The sequence below is a fragment of the Eucyclogobius newberryi genome, unplaced genomic scaffold (genome assembly GCF_026437365.1).
Source record: "Eucyclogobius newberryi isolate DKJ021-1_F unplaced genomic scaffold, fEucNew1.0.hap1 SCAF_9, whole genome shotgun sequence".
In the NCBI taxonomy this organism is placed as follows: Eukaryota; Metazoa; Chordata; class Actinopteri; order Gobiiformes; family Gobiidae; genus Eucyclogobius; species Eucyclogobius newberryi.
This window is the reverse complement of record NW_027316532.1, coordinates 39,694,083-39,710,952: the sequence shown is the minus strand read 5'-3', so window position 1 is coordinate 39,710,952 and position 16,870 is coordinate 39,694,083. Positions and strand designations below refer to the sequence as shown.

The 16,870-nt window shown below is 39.8% G+C and overlaps 1 protein-coding gene across 2 annotated transcripts; it reads right to left on the bottom strand.

Moving 5' to 3' along the window:
- Nucleotides 1–4,340: 4,340 nt before the first annotated feature.
- Nucleotides 4,341–15,570, bottom strand: tbc1d23 (TBC1 domain family, member 23). 2 transcript variants are annotated; one of them, XM_072438342.1, is made up of 19 exons: nucleotides 15,496–15,570; nucleotides 14,742–14,850; nucleotides 13,543–13,648; nucleotides 12,808–13,012; nucleotides 12,606–12,729; nucleotides 12,196–12,320; nucleotides 12,077–12,123; nucleotides 11,899–12,002; nucleotides 11,396–11,518; nucleotides 10,626–10,718; nucleotides 10,382–10,552; nucleotides 10,046–10,088; nucleotides 9,869–9,975; nucleotides 9,660–9,799; nucleotides 9,032–9,076; nucleotides 8,488–8,576; nucleotides 8,191–8,326; nucleotides 7,217–7,411; nucleotides 4,341–6,414 (listed from the first exon to the last, which is right to left on the bottom strand). In XM_072438342.1, the coding sequence occupies exons 1-19, from the start codon at nucleotides 15,531–15,533 to the stop codon at nucleotides 6,330–6,332; spliced, it is 2,085 nt and encodes a 694-aa protein (XP_072294443.1). In that variant the 5' UTR covers nucleotides 15,534–15,570; the 3' UTR covers nucleotides 4,341–6,329. The 2 variants fall into 2 exon arrangements, with proteins under 2 accessions (XP_072294443.1, XP_072294444.1); XM_072438343.1 differs by lacking the exon at nucleotides 9,032–9,076.
- Nucleotides 15,571–16,870: the final 1,300 nt, after the last annotated feature.

Genomic DNA, 16,870 nt, shown 5'->3' with positions numbered 1-16,870 from the left:
AAATACATGATCTTATTCTGAAAATAATACAAGCTTGCGCCCAAGAGGGGAGGGGCTTTTCAACAACCAATGAACCAGTGTTATGAGCATGGATCGATATTATCATGTTAGAGCATGGATCTATTATCTTATCTTATCTTATTATATTATCAAGCATGGATCTATTATATTATCAGGTTAGTCATGCTTAGAATACATATTTCCCTAAAAAAGTATAGTGAACATTATTATATTTAAAATGTCACAGAAAAACAACAACAAATAAGACCTATTCTTCCACATTTTGACAATTTTTGTAATATTTTAATTGATCCATGAGTTTATAATTGTACTTCCTGGTTGCAGCAGATGTGGAGTGATTCCACAACTGTTACCTAGCAACCATATTGTAAACAAAGGCCAAAATCAGGAGAAATGACAAAATATTTTTGTTTTGACAAATAATAATAGCTGTTGTTCAAACCGTCAAAAAATGTGTCCATTGCGTGTAAATTGTCCCTGTATTTTTAGGCCCAAGCGCCACAAGCTGCGAGAGGCCTATTAATCTCGTATGGCCGTGCGCACATAGTGCGCACGAAATCGAGCGCGAAGCTCTCGCCCACTTCCAAACACTCACTAACGCACTCCTTCACTCACGCACGCCCCGTGCATACTAATTAGTAGTAGGAAAATGGAACATTACTGTTGTAAACGGGCGAAGCCCGTGCAAAAGTGCGCACTAAACGAGCACTTTACATTAGGATGACGACCGCGAAGCGAATATGGGGATATAAAGGAGTGCTTTACATCCCCATATAAAGCACTCATTTGCCCTAAGTAGCTCACGAATACGTTCCCCATCTCTTGCATGTTCCGTGCATATAAACATGTAATGCAAAAATTGAACATTATTACTGTTTAGAGGGCCAAAAACACAAAGTGGGCGGAGCCCACTCAAAATTATCGAAAGTACCCGTCAGTGACCAGGGACCCATATGGTGTGGGTCCGCGAGCGCTTTCTGAAAATGTATAGTTTATGATATTTGAAAAATGGGAAACATTGTTTTCGCATCGGAATATTATTCTTCTTTCTTTCTTTCTTTCTTCTCGGGACCAACCCCCCTATTTTTCACCGAGTGAACATTGACGAAAAGTCACAAAAATGTTCACACCTCTAAAAATCGTGCCTCTCTACATTCTGGCTATTTCCCTTTTGTAAAATAAAAAAATTGGCGCATCAGCGCCCCCAAATGTACCAAAAATGCATTGAGAGATGGGAAATGACCCAAAAAAAATCTGATCGTAGAATCATGAAATTTGGCGCAGAGGTAGATGGTGACAAGAGAAGTAAAAAATATTATTACGGCAACGCCGTCCGCCCAACCAAATGTCGGCCATATTGCTTCAAAAATGGCTAAACATGACTCAGGAGTTTTTCCAAATGTCGTACTTTTACGAACTCCTCCCAGGGCGTTGGCCCTAAAAAGCTGAAATTTGGTGAAAATGCTACTGAGGAGTGGGACATCAAAAGTTATCCAAATGACATTGACCCTGTCACGGTCTCTGTGCGGCGAAGCCACAAACTGTAGCTAGAATTTCAGAAATCTCCCAAATTTAACATTTCTGCCGTTTGCGCAGATAAAGTCCGAATTGCGTCAAATTAGAATCAGTTGTTAAACTCTTTGCGCTAAACCTACTTGAAGTGAAATAAATTAATTTGGAGCCACAGCGCCCCCTACAGATTTTATATGGAGGTTAAATGTTTAGTTTTGCGAAATTGTATGAAATTTGACACACAACTCAATTTTAGCCCCATCAAAAAAGTCAATGAGACCCATGTCATAATTGTTATGGCGTTGCCGTAACGATGACCGAAACCTCCCATGTTATTCCAATGGAGAAATCGCCAGAACATGTTTACACTTTAGACTTTCACAAACTCCTCTTAGGGCGTTAGACATATTAACCTGAAATTTGGTGAGACTCATCTTCAGGGGTGGACCATCAAAAGTTATCCACATTTTCATTCAAAGAGTCACGGTGTCTGTGCGGCAAAGCCGCACATTTTGCCAAGAATTCAAAATAAAATAGCTTTTTGATGGTAAAACAAAGGGGAGAAGATGTGACAGCGTCACAGATTCAGCAGTAGGCGTAATAAAAGGACAATTGGGGCGCGTTAGCGCCCCCTCCTCTTGCGGCGTGGCGGCGGCGTGGCGAGGGCCGATCATTGCCGCTTGCGGCTATATTTAGGCCCGAGCGCCACAAGCTGGCGAGAGGCCTATTAATCTTGTAAGGCCGTGCGAAGCACGGCTGCGAAAGTGCGCACGTAGTGCGCACGAAATCGAGCGCGAAGCACTCGCCCACTTCCAAACACTCACTAACGCACTCCTTCACTCATGCACGCCCCGTGCATACTAATTAGTAGTAGGAAAATGGAACATTACCGTTGTAAACGGGCGAAGCCCGTGCAAAAGTGCGCACTAAACGAGCACTTTACATTGAGATGACGACCGCTTCGCGGTCGTCATCTCAATGTAAAGTGCTCATTTGCGCTAAGTAGCTCACGAATACGTTCCCCATCTCTTGCATGTTCCGTGCATATAAGCATGTAATGCAAAAATTGAACATTATTACTGTATAGAGGGCCAAAACCACAAAGTGGGCGGAGCCCACTCAAAATTAACGAAAGTACCCGTCAGTGACCAGGGACCCACACCATGAGGTAGGAAAGCGCGAGCGCTTTCCGAAAATGTATAGTTTATGATATTTGAAAAATGGGAAACATTGTTTTCGCATCGGAATATTATTCTTTCTTTCTTCTCGGGACCAACCCCCCTATTTTTCACCCAGTGAACATTGACGAAAAGTCACAAAAATGTTCACACCTCTAAAAATCGTGCCTCTCTACATTCTGGCTATTTCCCTTTTCTAAAATAAAAAAAATTGGCGCGTCAGCGCCCCCAAATGTACCAAAAATGCATTGAGAGATGGGAAATGACCCAAAAAAAATCTGATCGTAGAATCATGAAATTTGGCGCAGAGGTAGATGGTGACAAGAGAAGTAAAAAATATTATTACGGCAACGCCGTCCGCCCAACCAAATGTCGGCCATATTGCTTCAAAAATGGCTAAACATGACTTCGGAGTTTTTCCAAACGTCGTACTTTTACGAACTCCTCCCAGGGCGTCAGCCCTATTAACCTGAAATTTGGTGAGACTCATCTTCAGGACCATCAAAAGTTATCCACATTTTTATTCAAAGAGTCACGGTGTCTGAGCGGCAAAGCCGCACATTTTGCCAAGAATTCAAAATAAAATAGCTTTTTGATGGTAAAACAAAGGGGAGAAGATGTGACAGTGTCACAGATTCAGCAGTAGGCGCAATAAAAGGACAATTGGGGCGCGTTAGCGCCCCCTCCTCTTGCGGTGTGGCGGCGGCGTGGCGGCAGCGTGGCGAGGGCCGATCATTGCCGCTTGCGGCTATATTTATTATTATTATTAGTTTGATGTTGTTTATGTTGTAGACGTGGTTCTGACACATGTGTAGCTGACGCACTAGCTCAGTTTTGTCTGATCCCAAAAACCTTCACCGAGGCAGTTCCAACGTTTATGGCCCTTTATTAATTACAAAGACTAAAACAATCCAAGCAGTGCTTCATTTCATATCCCAAAAATAAAATACATAATCAACATAACAGTTCCGCCGGAAGTGGTCAACAATCTGTGTGCTTGTCCGTCTAGAAACCTGTCCCCAGCACCAAGGTTCCGCCTAAATACCCTTTGCTCATGAGGCCACGGCTCATGAGGCCACGGCGCCACGGAGGAATAAAGTCTGGCGGTAATGCAACACTCGGATGCCAACCGCCATAAAACAACAACAACAACAACAACAGCCACGGCGCCACCCTGTGGCCTTTCCCAACATTACATCTAGAAGACGCTGTGGCTCCGACAGGATTCAGGTTTAGATCTCTACTTTCCTTTTTTTTTCATTTTTTTTTTACAAACTGCAACTTGACCTTTACCATAAGCACGATCTCACCAAAAATGTAATTTTAGAAAGTCATGAAAATCTGTCAAACGCAAACAAGTGTGTCCACATATCAAGCACATAACTCTGCATGGAGTTTAAAATATGCCATTGTGTACAAAAAATGGAATCAGGAATCTGTTATTAAGTCTACATCTATTGTTATGTCTGAAGAAAAACTCCAGTGTTGGGAATTAAGTGAGTTATTTCACATGGAATTTGATGAGCTTTACCAATATTCACCAATTATTTTCTACATGTCTCAAATGTTACCCAACTTTACATTGTTGGTTCTTTTCTATTCCAAAACAAATGTACAATAAATAGGTGGTCCAGTCAATAATTTCCATTTATTAAAAACAGAAATGCTTAGAAAATAACAGAACATTAAGGTGCAAATTACACATCAGACATGTTGCATTTTGACAAGTGGTGCCATCCTTTGCCCAGTGATAGTTATAATATAAAGTTCATTAAATACTGAAAAGGATCAGATTAATGGGTTAAAGAAGATTGATAGTGTGAATAGATACCCATATACTGTGGTGCTGCTGCCCATTTCATAACCAAGTTATCCAATTACCAGTAGTTAGGAATGACTGGGTGAAGACTGGAGTCCAGATGCAAGTTTAAACTAAACCAAAGTCATTTGAAGGTAACTTTAGAGTCCAAATGTCAATATTAAGAGTCTAGTCTTCTGTCAGAGTGTAAACATGAAATCAAACGCCCCGTGTGAGTAATCAAACATATTCATGTCTCAGATTTGAAGGCCAGTTCAAGTTGATGTGGGACGAGGCTTCAGTAGTGTTCATAATGTGCCTTATATTAAATGAGAGCTCATCCATTCATTGTATCCTCAATTAACGAGAAGTGGCTTTACACGCCATAGCCACTTTACAGATATTGTACACTATCATCACAATTGTCTTTGAGTATATATTAAAGAAGAAAAACGTAGCATTGTAATGAGATAAGTTGCCACTATGATTTGAAGAACACGTTTCACAGGCATGAGGCTAAAGGCAACAGTGGCAGCTGGAACTAAGAAAAGCTGTGTTCATTTACGTATAATACTAACAATGGACAAGACACAATACAAAGATGTAATGATTTTCCTTACAAATGCCTTTCACAACTCGCAACTAGCTTGTTATAGAAGTTCATTCAGTTAATTTACATTACAGGGACTTACAGTATAATATGGGAAAATGCAACAGAAAATACATTAGAATGAAATACCAAGGTGCATCTGTACAAACCCTGCACTTGTAAAAGGATGTCGCTTAATCAAAGCTACATGAAACTGCTATGAGATGAGGTTCGTTTTATACACTTAAAAAGCTGAAAATAAATGATATCCCAAGCCGCTGCAGAGGTCTTTGCTAAATATAGATTGTTTTAACATTATATACACAATACAGTTCTGAAGTGCCCATGCTTCTTGTGTTGAGGCTGGATATTTGGGTAAAACGTGAATTGCTTAATAATGTAAAAGGACTGAAAGTGTTGAAACAAAGCAGATGATATGAGAACTCAAGCCTAGTTCATACGACGCATTACTCTGTGTTTTTAATGTTTTGCATCAAAATATAATGTATGCAAAATAAGTAAATGTTTAAATAAGGCCAAATTTAGTATGTGTGACAAAGGATGGAAGAGCAGTTCCTTGATTACCACCAAATGACATCACAAGGTGGAACCGAATACTCCAACATAAGGAAACATGATTAATAAATAGCATAAACTTAGCATAATATAAAGGACCTTTAGAGGAATGTTTGAGGTGATGAAAGCATCTTAAACTACACAAGTACGAGCTTTGTAATCAACACTCTCTGGTATAATGGTCAAATAAGACTTTGTAGGATACGTAAAGGTGAAATTAAAACTGATATACAGGGGTCATTGGACTTGAAAAGCTGGATCCTGTAAGCGAAACCTCATTAAAAGAAAATGATCCAAGTGACAAAGTTCTGTCTGAAAACAATATAAATGGTGTAATTTATGATGAAGAAGGCTTGCCACTGGTGGGTCAGAACGCTACCATAAGGCCTGAGGAGAAATGTTACTGCCACAGACTCCCAGATTTCATTTAGGGTGTTTTTGGATGACAGCGGAGCACCGTACAAACATACAGTCAGTCCTATAGTTTTGGTCAAGTCCCCAAAACAGAAACTTCAGAGGGCTTCATAGTAAACACTGCAGAAGTCTGTCCTGGAGGGAGGAGACGGCCGGTGGACAATGAAGAACAATTTTCAACTCCCCAAGGACAAAAAACATGTCACGCAGTTTGTTTGAGCGCTAGTCTTCATTTAGCGCTTTATGAGCTCTCCAACGCATCCAGGACCTTCATGATCTGCTGCTTAATGACCTTTGTAGCGTCTCCGGCGTTGGGTATTAGATATCTACGAGGAAAGAGAAAAAGAAGTGTCATGATGTGAAATGTACATTAATTGTACAAAACATTATGAGCACATGGCTCAGCAGCTCCAGACAATACTAACTATAGTTTAATTACAACGATCAACTCCAAGTCTTTAGTTTGAGTCAAAGTAACTGGTCCATGGTTCTTTCCAACCGTCCCTCCCCACGCTTCTCTGGCTGGGTGCGTCTCTGGCTGGGTGCGTCTCTGGCTGGGTGCGTCTCTGGCTGGGTGCGTCTCTGGCTGGGTGCGTCTCTGGCTGGGTGCGTCTCTGGCTGGGTGCGTCTCTGGGTGCGTCTCTGGGTGCGTCTCTGGGTGCGTCTCTGGATGTACGTGGTGGACAGCAGCACTTTTGGATACGCTCAGACCGAGTTGTCTGACCATCACAATTTGAGCCTGTAATGTTTTACGTACGGTGTTCTAAACTCCATATTTCATTAAACATGAAGCATTCATAGAATATATATATATGATCCAAACAACATATGGAACTATTCTGTTACCGGCTGAGTTATTCCTGGTGGAGTAAGTGCACTAATACTCCCGATACTCTATGAGCTCAAATTATTTAAATAAATCATTCAACAGTACGATATGAAGACAAAATGACTTTGATCATAAAGTTATTATATTAACAATAATAAAACTAACTTTGAGGCTAAAGGAAAAAGCTCGATAATGGTTTTGATACATGAACAGAAGAGCCATTTCACACAATATCTAGTTGTGATACTAGTTTCAGTCTGGATTCATATCCGAGTCTGGATTTATGATCATGTAAACACCTCTCCACAGCTGAGATCTCCACTCCGGCCGAGTTGTTGGTGCCAAACTTGAATGTGATGAGTTCAGGGTGCTTCTTCTTCGAGGTGATTTTCACGACGGAGTTCAGAGCTTGTCTGGACTGAATGTAAGTGAATCCTTTCCTAGAGGCGATCTCTCTGAGGCAGTACATGTGAGTGGCTGTGATCAACAAGTGGCTGGAAAACAAACAAACAAACAAAAAAGGCATAAATGAAGACTCAAGAAAACAATGACGTTTAATAATAACTATTTTATCTGGCGCCATTTAGGAAAACATCAAGGACTTATCTTAATTTGTTATTTATTTGATTCAGTATATTATCGTGAAATTCAGCCATCATGACATGATTTAAGCATATTATAGATTTACTAAAGAAATGCTAACAGCAGCTAATGGCACTTTTCCCCCCAAAGCTGATTGTTCTTGTTAAATGAATACCAGTGAATTATAAATCAACAACGACAATTTATTTGAACTGTTTTTTTTGTGAAGACAAATGAACAAAATGAATAGAATGTGGCCCTGCGACAAGTTGGCCACTGTCCAGGATGTTCCCCGCCTAAGGCCCGAAGTCACTGGGATAGGCTCCAGTCACCCGCGACCCCAAAAGGGAACAAGCGGTAGAAAATGGATGGATGGATGAAAAAAATGAATAGAATGTGAAACATATTTGCGATAACTTCCCAAAAATATAAAGCACATTCAGCACATTTGAACCACACTTTATTTTCGGCTCCTGCTCAGGTCTAGATCACATTGTCCATTAAACCGCCCGACCCAAGTTCAATAAACTATAAAGCAGTAGGTGACAACATGTTCACGAATACTTAATATCTACTTGTTCCACTGTGGCCGGGGATGATGTAATGACTGTAATGCTAATGTGCTAATGTGCTAATGTGCTTGAGAGAGAACAAGTGGCCGTTTGGATGGAGCGTGTAACAATGCGCTCACCTTGGAAACATGTGTCCCGTCTCCTTCACCTCGTCACAGGGAATGTGGTGTTTCACGTCCGGTTTGTTGATCCAAGTCTGAATATTCACAATCTCTTTCCTGTCGTCATCAGACATGGACGAGCTGTCAATCTCGTCTACAGAGACAACGTCACATTATTATACAGAGACACATTTTCTGTTTTAACTTTTGTTTCTCTACCAACTTTGTCCAGACTTTATACAGGTGTACTACAGCTGTACTACAGCTGTAAATTACATTGTTCCATAAAACATACCATCATATGTTATAATCTACCTGTGTCATACTCCTCTTCGTCCCCGATACTAAAAACAGGTTTGACTCCTCGGTATGGTTTACCAACTCGGTCACTACTGCTCACGTGCCTAGGGGCAGGGAAACAGTGTCAACATGTAGAGCTTTGTCAAAGGAATCCATGACATGAAGGAATCCAGAAGCTGCAAGAGAAGCCCACATTAATGCTGCTATAAAGAATGAGGTTAGGTGAGATGCTTCTGGAATGATGTAACATATTAGTCACAAATGCTGACCAGGGCTTCCTGCCACATGTCATTCCAAATGTGATTGATCAGAGTTGAGTTTGCATCGCCCTGGTGAGCATATGGAACCATAACATGGAAAAGGACAGTTTAGAGTCAGGACTAGTCTAAACTAATGACTAAGACACATAAGTGAGTATTGAGCTGCTCTGGAACACTAGTAAGCGTCTGAATGTTAGTGAAGCATGAAGACAGTGCTGTAGTCTTGAACATGAAGGACGAGTGCATGCGCAGCAGTCGACAGCCGTGGACATGCTGTGACCAACAACTCAAAGTCTTACCGATTAGGAACCACCTTCTCTGGCCAAGGCAGATTGAAAGATATTCTAGTGTGAAATAAGGCAAATAAGGATATGTGAATGTAAAAAACTGCATAAAATGGTTTTGTCATCTTCCTCGCTCAGATTGCACGCAGAGGAACGTTTGCAGTGATATTCTTGTCGTGTCACTCACATGAAGAGCTGCTGTGCTCCATCAACCTCTGCTCTACAGTGACTCCACGTGCAATGAGAGTGAGTGGCAAATGCAACTAACAACTACGTATAGTTGTAGCTGTTATGCTAGTAGTGCAGGACTTGCTACATTTTAGTTCAAAAAGCCAATCTGGGCTGGGCAGCATTTTAGTGAGGAATAGTTATGAAACAGCAACTAAAAAGGTCAGAAATGTTATGGAGCGGATGGAAACTGACAACATTCTCTCAGTCAAGAGCCCTGCAAACATACTTTACTAGTTTAACACAGAACATTTATGTATGCAGTCCACATATTCACAAATACAGCAACAAATGCTGTTTAGCTACATTAAATGTGTTTTTATGACAAATCCAACAAGTGCAAATAAAAACAAGATCTACCTTGAAATGTGATCACGAGAAATAAAAGAACCTGTGAGTGAAGCGGAGAACTTACTTGTCAACTGGGGCTGAAGTGTTCTCAATAAAACTAATCATCTTCTCCTTCACATTCACAGACTTTGACTTTAGAGCAAAGGTCATTTTGTTCATCAGAGACTTGACCCCTTTGCTGTCCCCGGGGCTGCACAGCTCGCCCTGTGGAGACACATGGACACGCCTCAAAGACAAGAACAGTAAGATGCAAATATTACAAATGGTACTTACGTCTACAGAGCTCAAGCTGCTGTGAGACCCTGAAGTGCTGACGATCCAGTTTAGATACGAGGAGTCCAGGCCTTCAATGTTCATGTCGACCAGGTGCTTCTGCAGAGCTGCGGGAACACAAAACACTGTAATGACCAATGTTAAGCAAAACATACAGCAATGAAAACTGTCACGTACCCATGAAGCCTCCTTTAGCTATACTGACATACTCTTTGTTTTTCTGAAACACATGAGAAAAACATACTACATTAAAAAACACTTTGGCCAATATACAACGTACAACAAGAAAAGACACCAAACACAGGACAAGGTTCTGACATAAATCCATACATTTAAATCAAAGAAGATGGTTAATGTAACTGTAATATTTCCATATTTGATCAGTTCTGTTTGTTTTTTTGTTAGTTTATCTAAATTGGAAACATTTCCATCTCAACCTCTTCTGGGGTGTGAGGTTCTTGACGTTGTTCTTTTGTTGCTATAGTTTCATTTGAGCCCATGTGGGGCTCTCACCTGTAGGAAGTGAGCCAGCACCATGTTCATGTACATGTCCTCCTCCTCGCGCCCGCTGCCCATGAAGCACAGGTGCTCTCCGCTCGCAATGGAGCCCGACTCCAAAGACTGTTTCTGCGCCTCCAGCAGAGATTTCACTGAGAGGGCAAACTCTGACGGGTTCTGCAGCATCTGAAGGGAGAGACCGACAACAGTGACTGCTCTGGGTTTTCTGTTTCAAAAAGGTTCACAAAGAGCAACTCACTAAGTCAGAGTCCAGGTGAAATGCAGTGGACAAGTGTCCAGAATTGTACTGTTCAGCAGGACGACAGTCCACCACAAAAAAACGCACTCCATCCTACAAAGCAAGAACATGTATTTACAACTGCAGTTTAAGTTTCATAAAGCACTTTTTGTGATATTCAAAGTTGTTATACAATTCAAAGCTTTCTTTTCACTCTTCATTCATTTCACTCCTTCATCATCCTCAGTCATGTGTCTCGGGACATTCAAAGGAACCAGGAAAAAGGAGGGAGAGCAGGGAGGCAGGTGTGAGGTCTAGTATATCTATACATACTAACCATGTAAGCCTATTCAGACAGGATTTGTTTTTAAAATGTAAATTACTCCACGATGTCTGTGATTTTTGTACAGGACAAGAAATGTTGCTCTAATGTTCATCATGTGATCGCCTTGATCTGATCTGAACTTTACACCTAAAGTCTCCATGCAGCTTCGTCCTCAGTTGCCATGACATTGGGGTTGAACTTCGGCCGACTGTAGTTTTGTTTTTGTTTTATACTTTCTAATTGTAGAAAAAACAATACTTGGATTAGATCATAGTTTGTGGGGAAGTAATTTCATTAACTCTTCTGGACCTAACATGGTCTTTGAGATATCTTGAATCAACATTCTTCAATTGTTAAATCACATTTGCACGGGACAAAATGTATTAATTATGTTAATTTCAAGGGATTTTAGTCAGACATGGAGGAATGGCACAGGACCAGAATGCACCTGGTTAAAGGGACTGACCTGCTGCAGCTGATTGGCCTGCAGTATTTCAGGCACAGACACAGGGAGACACAGGGCTTGACTAAGGTCCGTCTCCTCCTCCTTCAGAGCCACCAGGCTGCTCCCAAACAGATTCTGATTCATCTGACAAACAAAACAGGCATGAAGGTGGTTTTAGTGCAAGCACAGAGCGCATTGTGCCCTTCAGGCCTTTGTTATACCAGCATGAAATCTATCGACCAACTTTTACTCTCTGTTCTTCAAATGGTACTTGGTGTGATTTTATAGACTTCTTTAAATGATTTTAGTTTAATTTATTGGTTAATATACTACTAAAAACAATACAAATATATATAAAAACTGCTTCTGCCCACAGTGCAGATATTCTGATCAGTGATTATTAGATTGATTTGTGTAGATCTTGTATATCTTGTGTATCTTGTGCATCTAGCGCCCTTATTTATTGTTTTAATTTACTCTAATGATTATGGTTCCATCTGCAGCACTTGTAAATCAAGCTTTACCTTCCTGAGGGACAAAGGGGTTTTTGTCTGGTAATACTGGGCCAGAGAAAGCAGGTCTTCAATGTCTTCACTTTCCAACAGAGAAGGAGATTCCTCAAGCATTTCTGTGAGAGAACATTGTTAAATTGCAGGTTCTTAAATCTGAAACAAGTATATATTAAAAATACCACCAACTCACTCATGAGGTCTTCTTTGCCGTCAGCTTCCTGTGAAAGTATGGATTCTCTGAGGGGATAAATAACAAACGACTGAGTAACAGAAGTTTCATGTTCTTCTTCTGCTGGTTGTGTTACATACTTGGCATTGACGAGAATGACGAGCATAAGGAAGAATATGAGGAAGGGGTCCGTTTGCTGGAAGTAGTTGTCCCACAAGGTCTGCGTCACATCGGGAAGGCAATGGCTGGAGAACAGGCTGCCAAGCTGAACAGACAAAGACTTGTCAAAAACCATGAATGAAATATACTTGTCACAGTTACAAAAGATATGACTAAAGATACATGCAAATATAACAGCAATAATTTGATATAGACTAGTTTTTGTAGACCAAATACTATAGTCTTGGATTTAAAATACTAAATTCTGTGTCAAGACAAAAATGTGACAACGATGCTCTTCAGGGGAACAGCATTTTTGCAATTATTCACAACAATATCATAGTGATAATGCAAAGATTTGTGTGTAGTCCTCTCAGTCTATACGACATACCCAGCTCATTGCATAAGAGTCTGGTGTGAGTTTCTTAGTGTCCAGGAAAGAGCAGAGTTCAGGCTCGTGGTACTGCAGCAGTAATCTGAACAGGTGGAAGGGTCGGCCTTTAGGCACACAGTCTCTGCAACAATAACCCAAACAAACATGAGCGCTGAGTCTAGATTTGCCATTTCATAAAAGAGAAGTTCAAGTGACACACCTGGGGATGTATTTGTTCATGAGAGCGTAGAAGCAGTTGTAGAGGTCGCTGCGAGGAAGCTTAAGACCCAGGAGTGGTTTGAGCAGGTGCGGAAAACTCAAGTCTGCGCTGAAGGTAACGTTACGAGATTTACAGTAAAAAGTGATGACGGCCTCAACGTCAGCCTCCATGTCTGCCCTGTCCTCCTCTGAAACACCCAGCTGACCTGAACAACAAGGAATAACACATTTATTGGATTCTTTAATCAAACTAAATCACAAATCTATACATGCAAACACAAAACCGACAGGGTAAACACAACCAGACATAAACTTACAGAAAGCTACAGCCTCCACATCTTACGAGATATAAACAGCAGGATTCTCATTGATCTCTCACAGCCTCAAAATGTCTCCTGATATTTTGGGACTGATTCATCCACTGAGGACACCTATTTTAAGCCAAACTTGATCCTGTCCCGTTTGTCCTGCTGTGTTTGAAATCTAACTGAAGCACGCAGCCTGTTCTTGTGATGCCCTTTGATCTTAAGAGGCAAATCTACCATCAGCGTGATCAAAAGAATATTGTTCTACTTTTTTGTATAATAGACCACTTAAAAAACCCACATTACAAAGCTTAAAGGCTTGTGAAAAAGACAATAGACAAGAATTAGATTCACATGGAAAAACATTGGTCAAATCCATTCATTGGATTCATTCCTGACATTGTTTCCCGGTTATAACGACATGAACTCACCGATCAGCTGCTGACTGCGGTTGTGAATGAGCGTCTGTTCTGGTAAGTCCAGAACACCGTCCCAATTGGACAAACTGTCCCCTTTTCCAGAGACATTTAAAGCAATCTGACAAAGAAAAATAGAAGTTAATGTTATCAGAATAAAGATATTATATTGTTGAATGCCAACACAACGGAAGCGTTTATTTTAAATTTATGTAGAGCAGATTTAGACATGAAGGACAGCGTATTAAAATGGAAGGTGGCAATATAATCATTACAGAACTTCTTGGCAATATGAGGGCTGTATCTTAATTTTAAACAGCATCAGTTCATAGTAATAAACTACTACCTATGACTAGAGACTTTTGGTCATTTAGTCGATTAATCTAGTCTATGGCGTCTTGGCCAAAATATTTTGTTGACAAATGTTTTTGGCAGAAAGGACAAAGTATTGAGTAATTCATCTTGAGAGTGAGTGTGTGTTTAAACTGCATTTATACTGATAAATACACAGTTTATTAGTGGTTATCTCTGTAAATAGTTGTGGTCTTGTTAGTGTACCTTGTGGGCAAATACATTGTCAAAATATAGAGATTTATGAAAGTTTTGAGAGCTTTAGCTAAGCGACTAAACGATGCAGAGCATGTCTTTTGTCAACCAAACTTGGTTAGTAGACTACAGCCCTACAGTACCACCTACTCAAAGTCCTATATATATGAAATACTTTCATTATTTTCATCACTCATTCATTACTTAATGGTGTTCAGTTATTAAGGGACATTCAGTGGCAATACATGTTGTTGATAAGCATAATAAAAATATCAATATAGCACCATTTAAGAGCTTTTTAGTGATATAATTGTATGGTCACATTTGTATTGTGAAGTTCTTGGCCCTGATAGAGCTCACTATAGTTGTTCAGGCACATTCATGCAAACAATTAATTTCAAGCACAATCAATAAGATGATGCAGCAGCATGAAAACAAGCCAACTCAGTTACTAGATATTAATTGTTTCATTGAGTAGATATGATCAACAGGTGGGTGTGGCCCTGTCCAGAGATCATAGTATATTCCCGTCAGTACGACGCAGGAATGCCTGACTTTCCAGTCTGTTGACTTCTCCCACAGTTGTCATTGAATACATATTATACAGTTCACATTCTCTAAACAGACATCATGCCTCTGGAGTGAGACTTTCTAACAGGCACATTTACCTTCCAGCTCTGGGCCCTGTGTTGAGGAGAAGTGTCCTCTTCATGTGTGAAGACTCGGTCCATCTCTAGGTCTGACCCAGAGTCCAAAGCCTCAGCCAAATCCTGCCTCCTATTGAACACTTACATCAGATACGTGCAGATACCACAGACGAGCCTTCCTCCACGTACTGATAGTACTGTAGGATTATTCATGTTTAAATAACTCTCACAACGTTGACTGTAATTAGACAATGGTTTAAAAGAGAAGCACTAAACTGCCAAACGTTATAAAAGTAAGATTCAGAGGACTAAGGACTGACTGCACATGACTCTATTGGACAAAAGAAGGATGAGAAATGAATATCGTGTGTTAACGTTGTTGTACATAAAGTCTGTGGGATCAGCAGAATTTAAAGGGAAACTCCAGGGCTAGTTTAGTTAGCTATTGGGCTAACTAAACTGACCCATAACATAAATCAAACAATGGCCATATTAGAGCAGACAGAAGTGCTTTGTATTCCTCTAGTGGCTGTAATAAGCAAATATAACATTGTCAACTCAGGAAAAGTAATGTTTTTGAGATTAGCAGGTTAGCTCTTCCAGAGCATCGAACAGGTTTAGGATTAACTTCCAGCTCCTGTTCTGAAGATGAAGATGGATCAAATAAACACGTCAATTATGAAATATGTTCCGCGGTTTTATTGCCATGTAAACGTGTCAATCTTTCCTGTAAATAGTGTCCATTAAATTGTCATTTGGATCAAAATGTTCTCACCAGTTTCTGCTCTGCTCTTCCTCCGCAGACTCCGCCATTGTTGTGCGTCAGACACGTCACCACGTCAGTCACGTGTTGTTGTGCGTCAGACACGTCACCACGTCAGACACGTCACCACGTCAGTCACGTACGTCACAACATAAACAACAAATATCAGACGATCCTCTTTATTTACACATTTATCACAACCCTAGAACCGTATTCAAAACAACAAAGTAAATCGTTGCTAAAGACAGAAAAAAACAATTAAGAATCAAGACAATTTTCAAGGAATTATATAATTTTATTAGGACTTAATACATTCCTCACTTTGGTCACCATACAGAAGAAGTCTGAAGTCAGATTTAGTGGGCCATTGAAAAATTACCACGCTGAATTTATAAGCAGCAAAAACATATTTCGTTATGGAGACAATGTTATTTCAGTGTTATTTTGCCAGTACTGATAAAATATGTTTTTTAAATTCTACCCTTTGCAATAATGGCTAGACATACATTTAGAAATGATTATCAAATTATACTTCACTGTATCAATAGATGCTCAGGGCTGCATGTCTCAACTATTGGCCCTGGGTCAAAGACTAAAATATAAAACTGTGATAATATAACGTGCTAATATGAACCAAAATGTATCATAAAAATAAACATTTTACAATAAAGTAGAAAATAAATCGTGTCCATTTGTTTCAGTGGGCTTGTATAAACTACGGCTAATCCAACCCTCTGCCTTTTTAAGAGGCAATAAAAAGCATTTTCAAAAATAACAAACACAATTTTAGTATTTCAAATTAACTTTACCTCGAATAATTTTAAAGTTTTATGAACAGGTATAGCATTTACATTGAAAGAGTGAACATGCTGCACAAATAGTCATTAAAATAAAAAATAAACATAACCACAACTTAATCTGTAGGTATCTTAGAGAACAGATCCAACATTACCATCAGACACATTTGACCATTACTTTTGGTAAATATGGAAGTTTATGGACAAAACATTTTAGACCAGCAAGATGTGAACAGTCCATTCAAATTATATAAAGCTCACAGTATTTTCTACATATAGATTTGTCTCACAGAAGCCCCAGTCAGCAAGATGGATGAAAATGAAATTAGTGAAGATTTACAATGCAAGATTAAGGTAAATTGGTCCGTAAATTAAAAAAAAAATACAGAAAAAGTAACATTATAAAAATAACAATAGTCCAGAAAGTATTCAGGTGTGAAAGACCACCCATACATTTGTCATTTTTCTGATATTTGTGCTGCCAGTATTTGAAACTTACACTAAAACAGAATATTTGCAGCTTTGATACTATTCAAAATTTGTTCTATAGATGTGGGAAAACAGATCAAACAGTTCGGTAATGCATCTAA

Excerpts from the sequence above, each read along its gene's own strand:
- tbc1d23 (XM_072438342.1), bottom strand. The coding sequence starts at position 15,533 with ATGGCGGAGTCTGCGGAGGAAGAGCAGAGCAGAAACTG. Across the intron at positions 12,321-12,605 it reads ACTCTTATGCAATGAGCTGG|CTTGGCAGCCTGTTCTCCAG; the intron begins GTATGTCGTATA and ends TTGTCTGTTCAG. Across the intron at positions 9,976-10,045 it reads AGCTAAAGGAGGCTTCATGG|CTCTGCAGAAGCACCTGGTC; the intron begins GTACGTGACAGT and ends GTGTTCCCGCAG.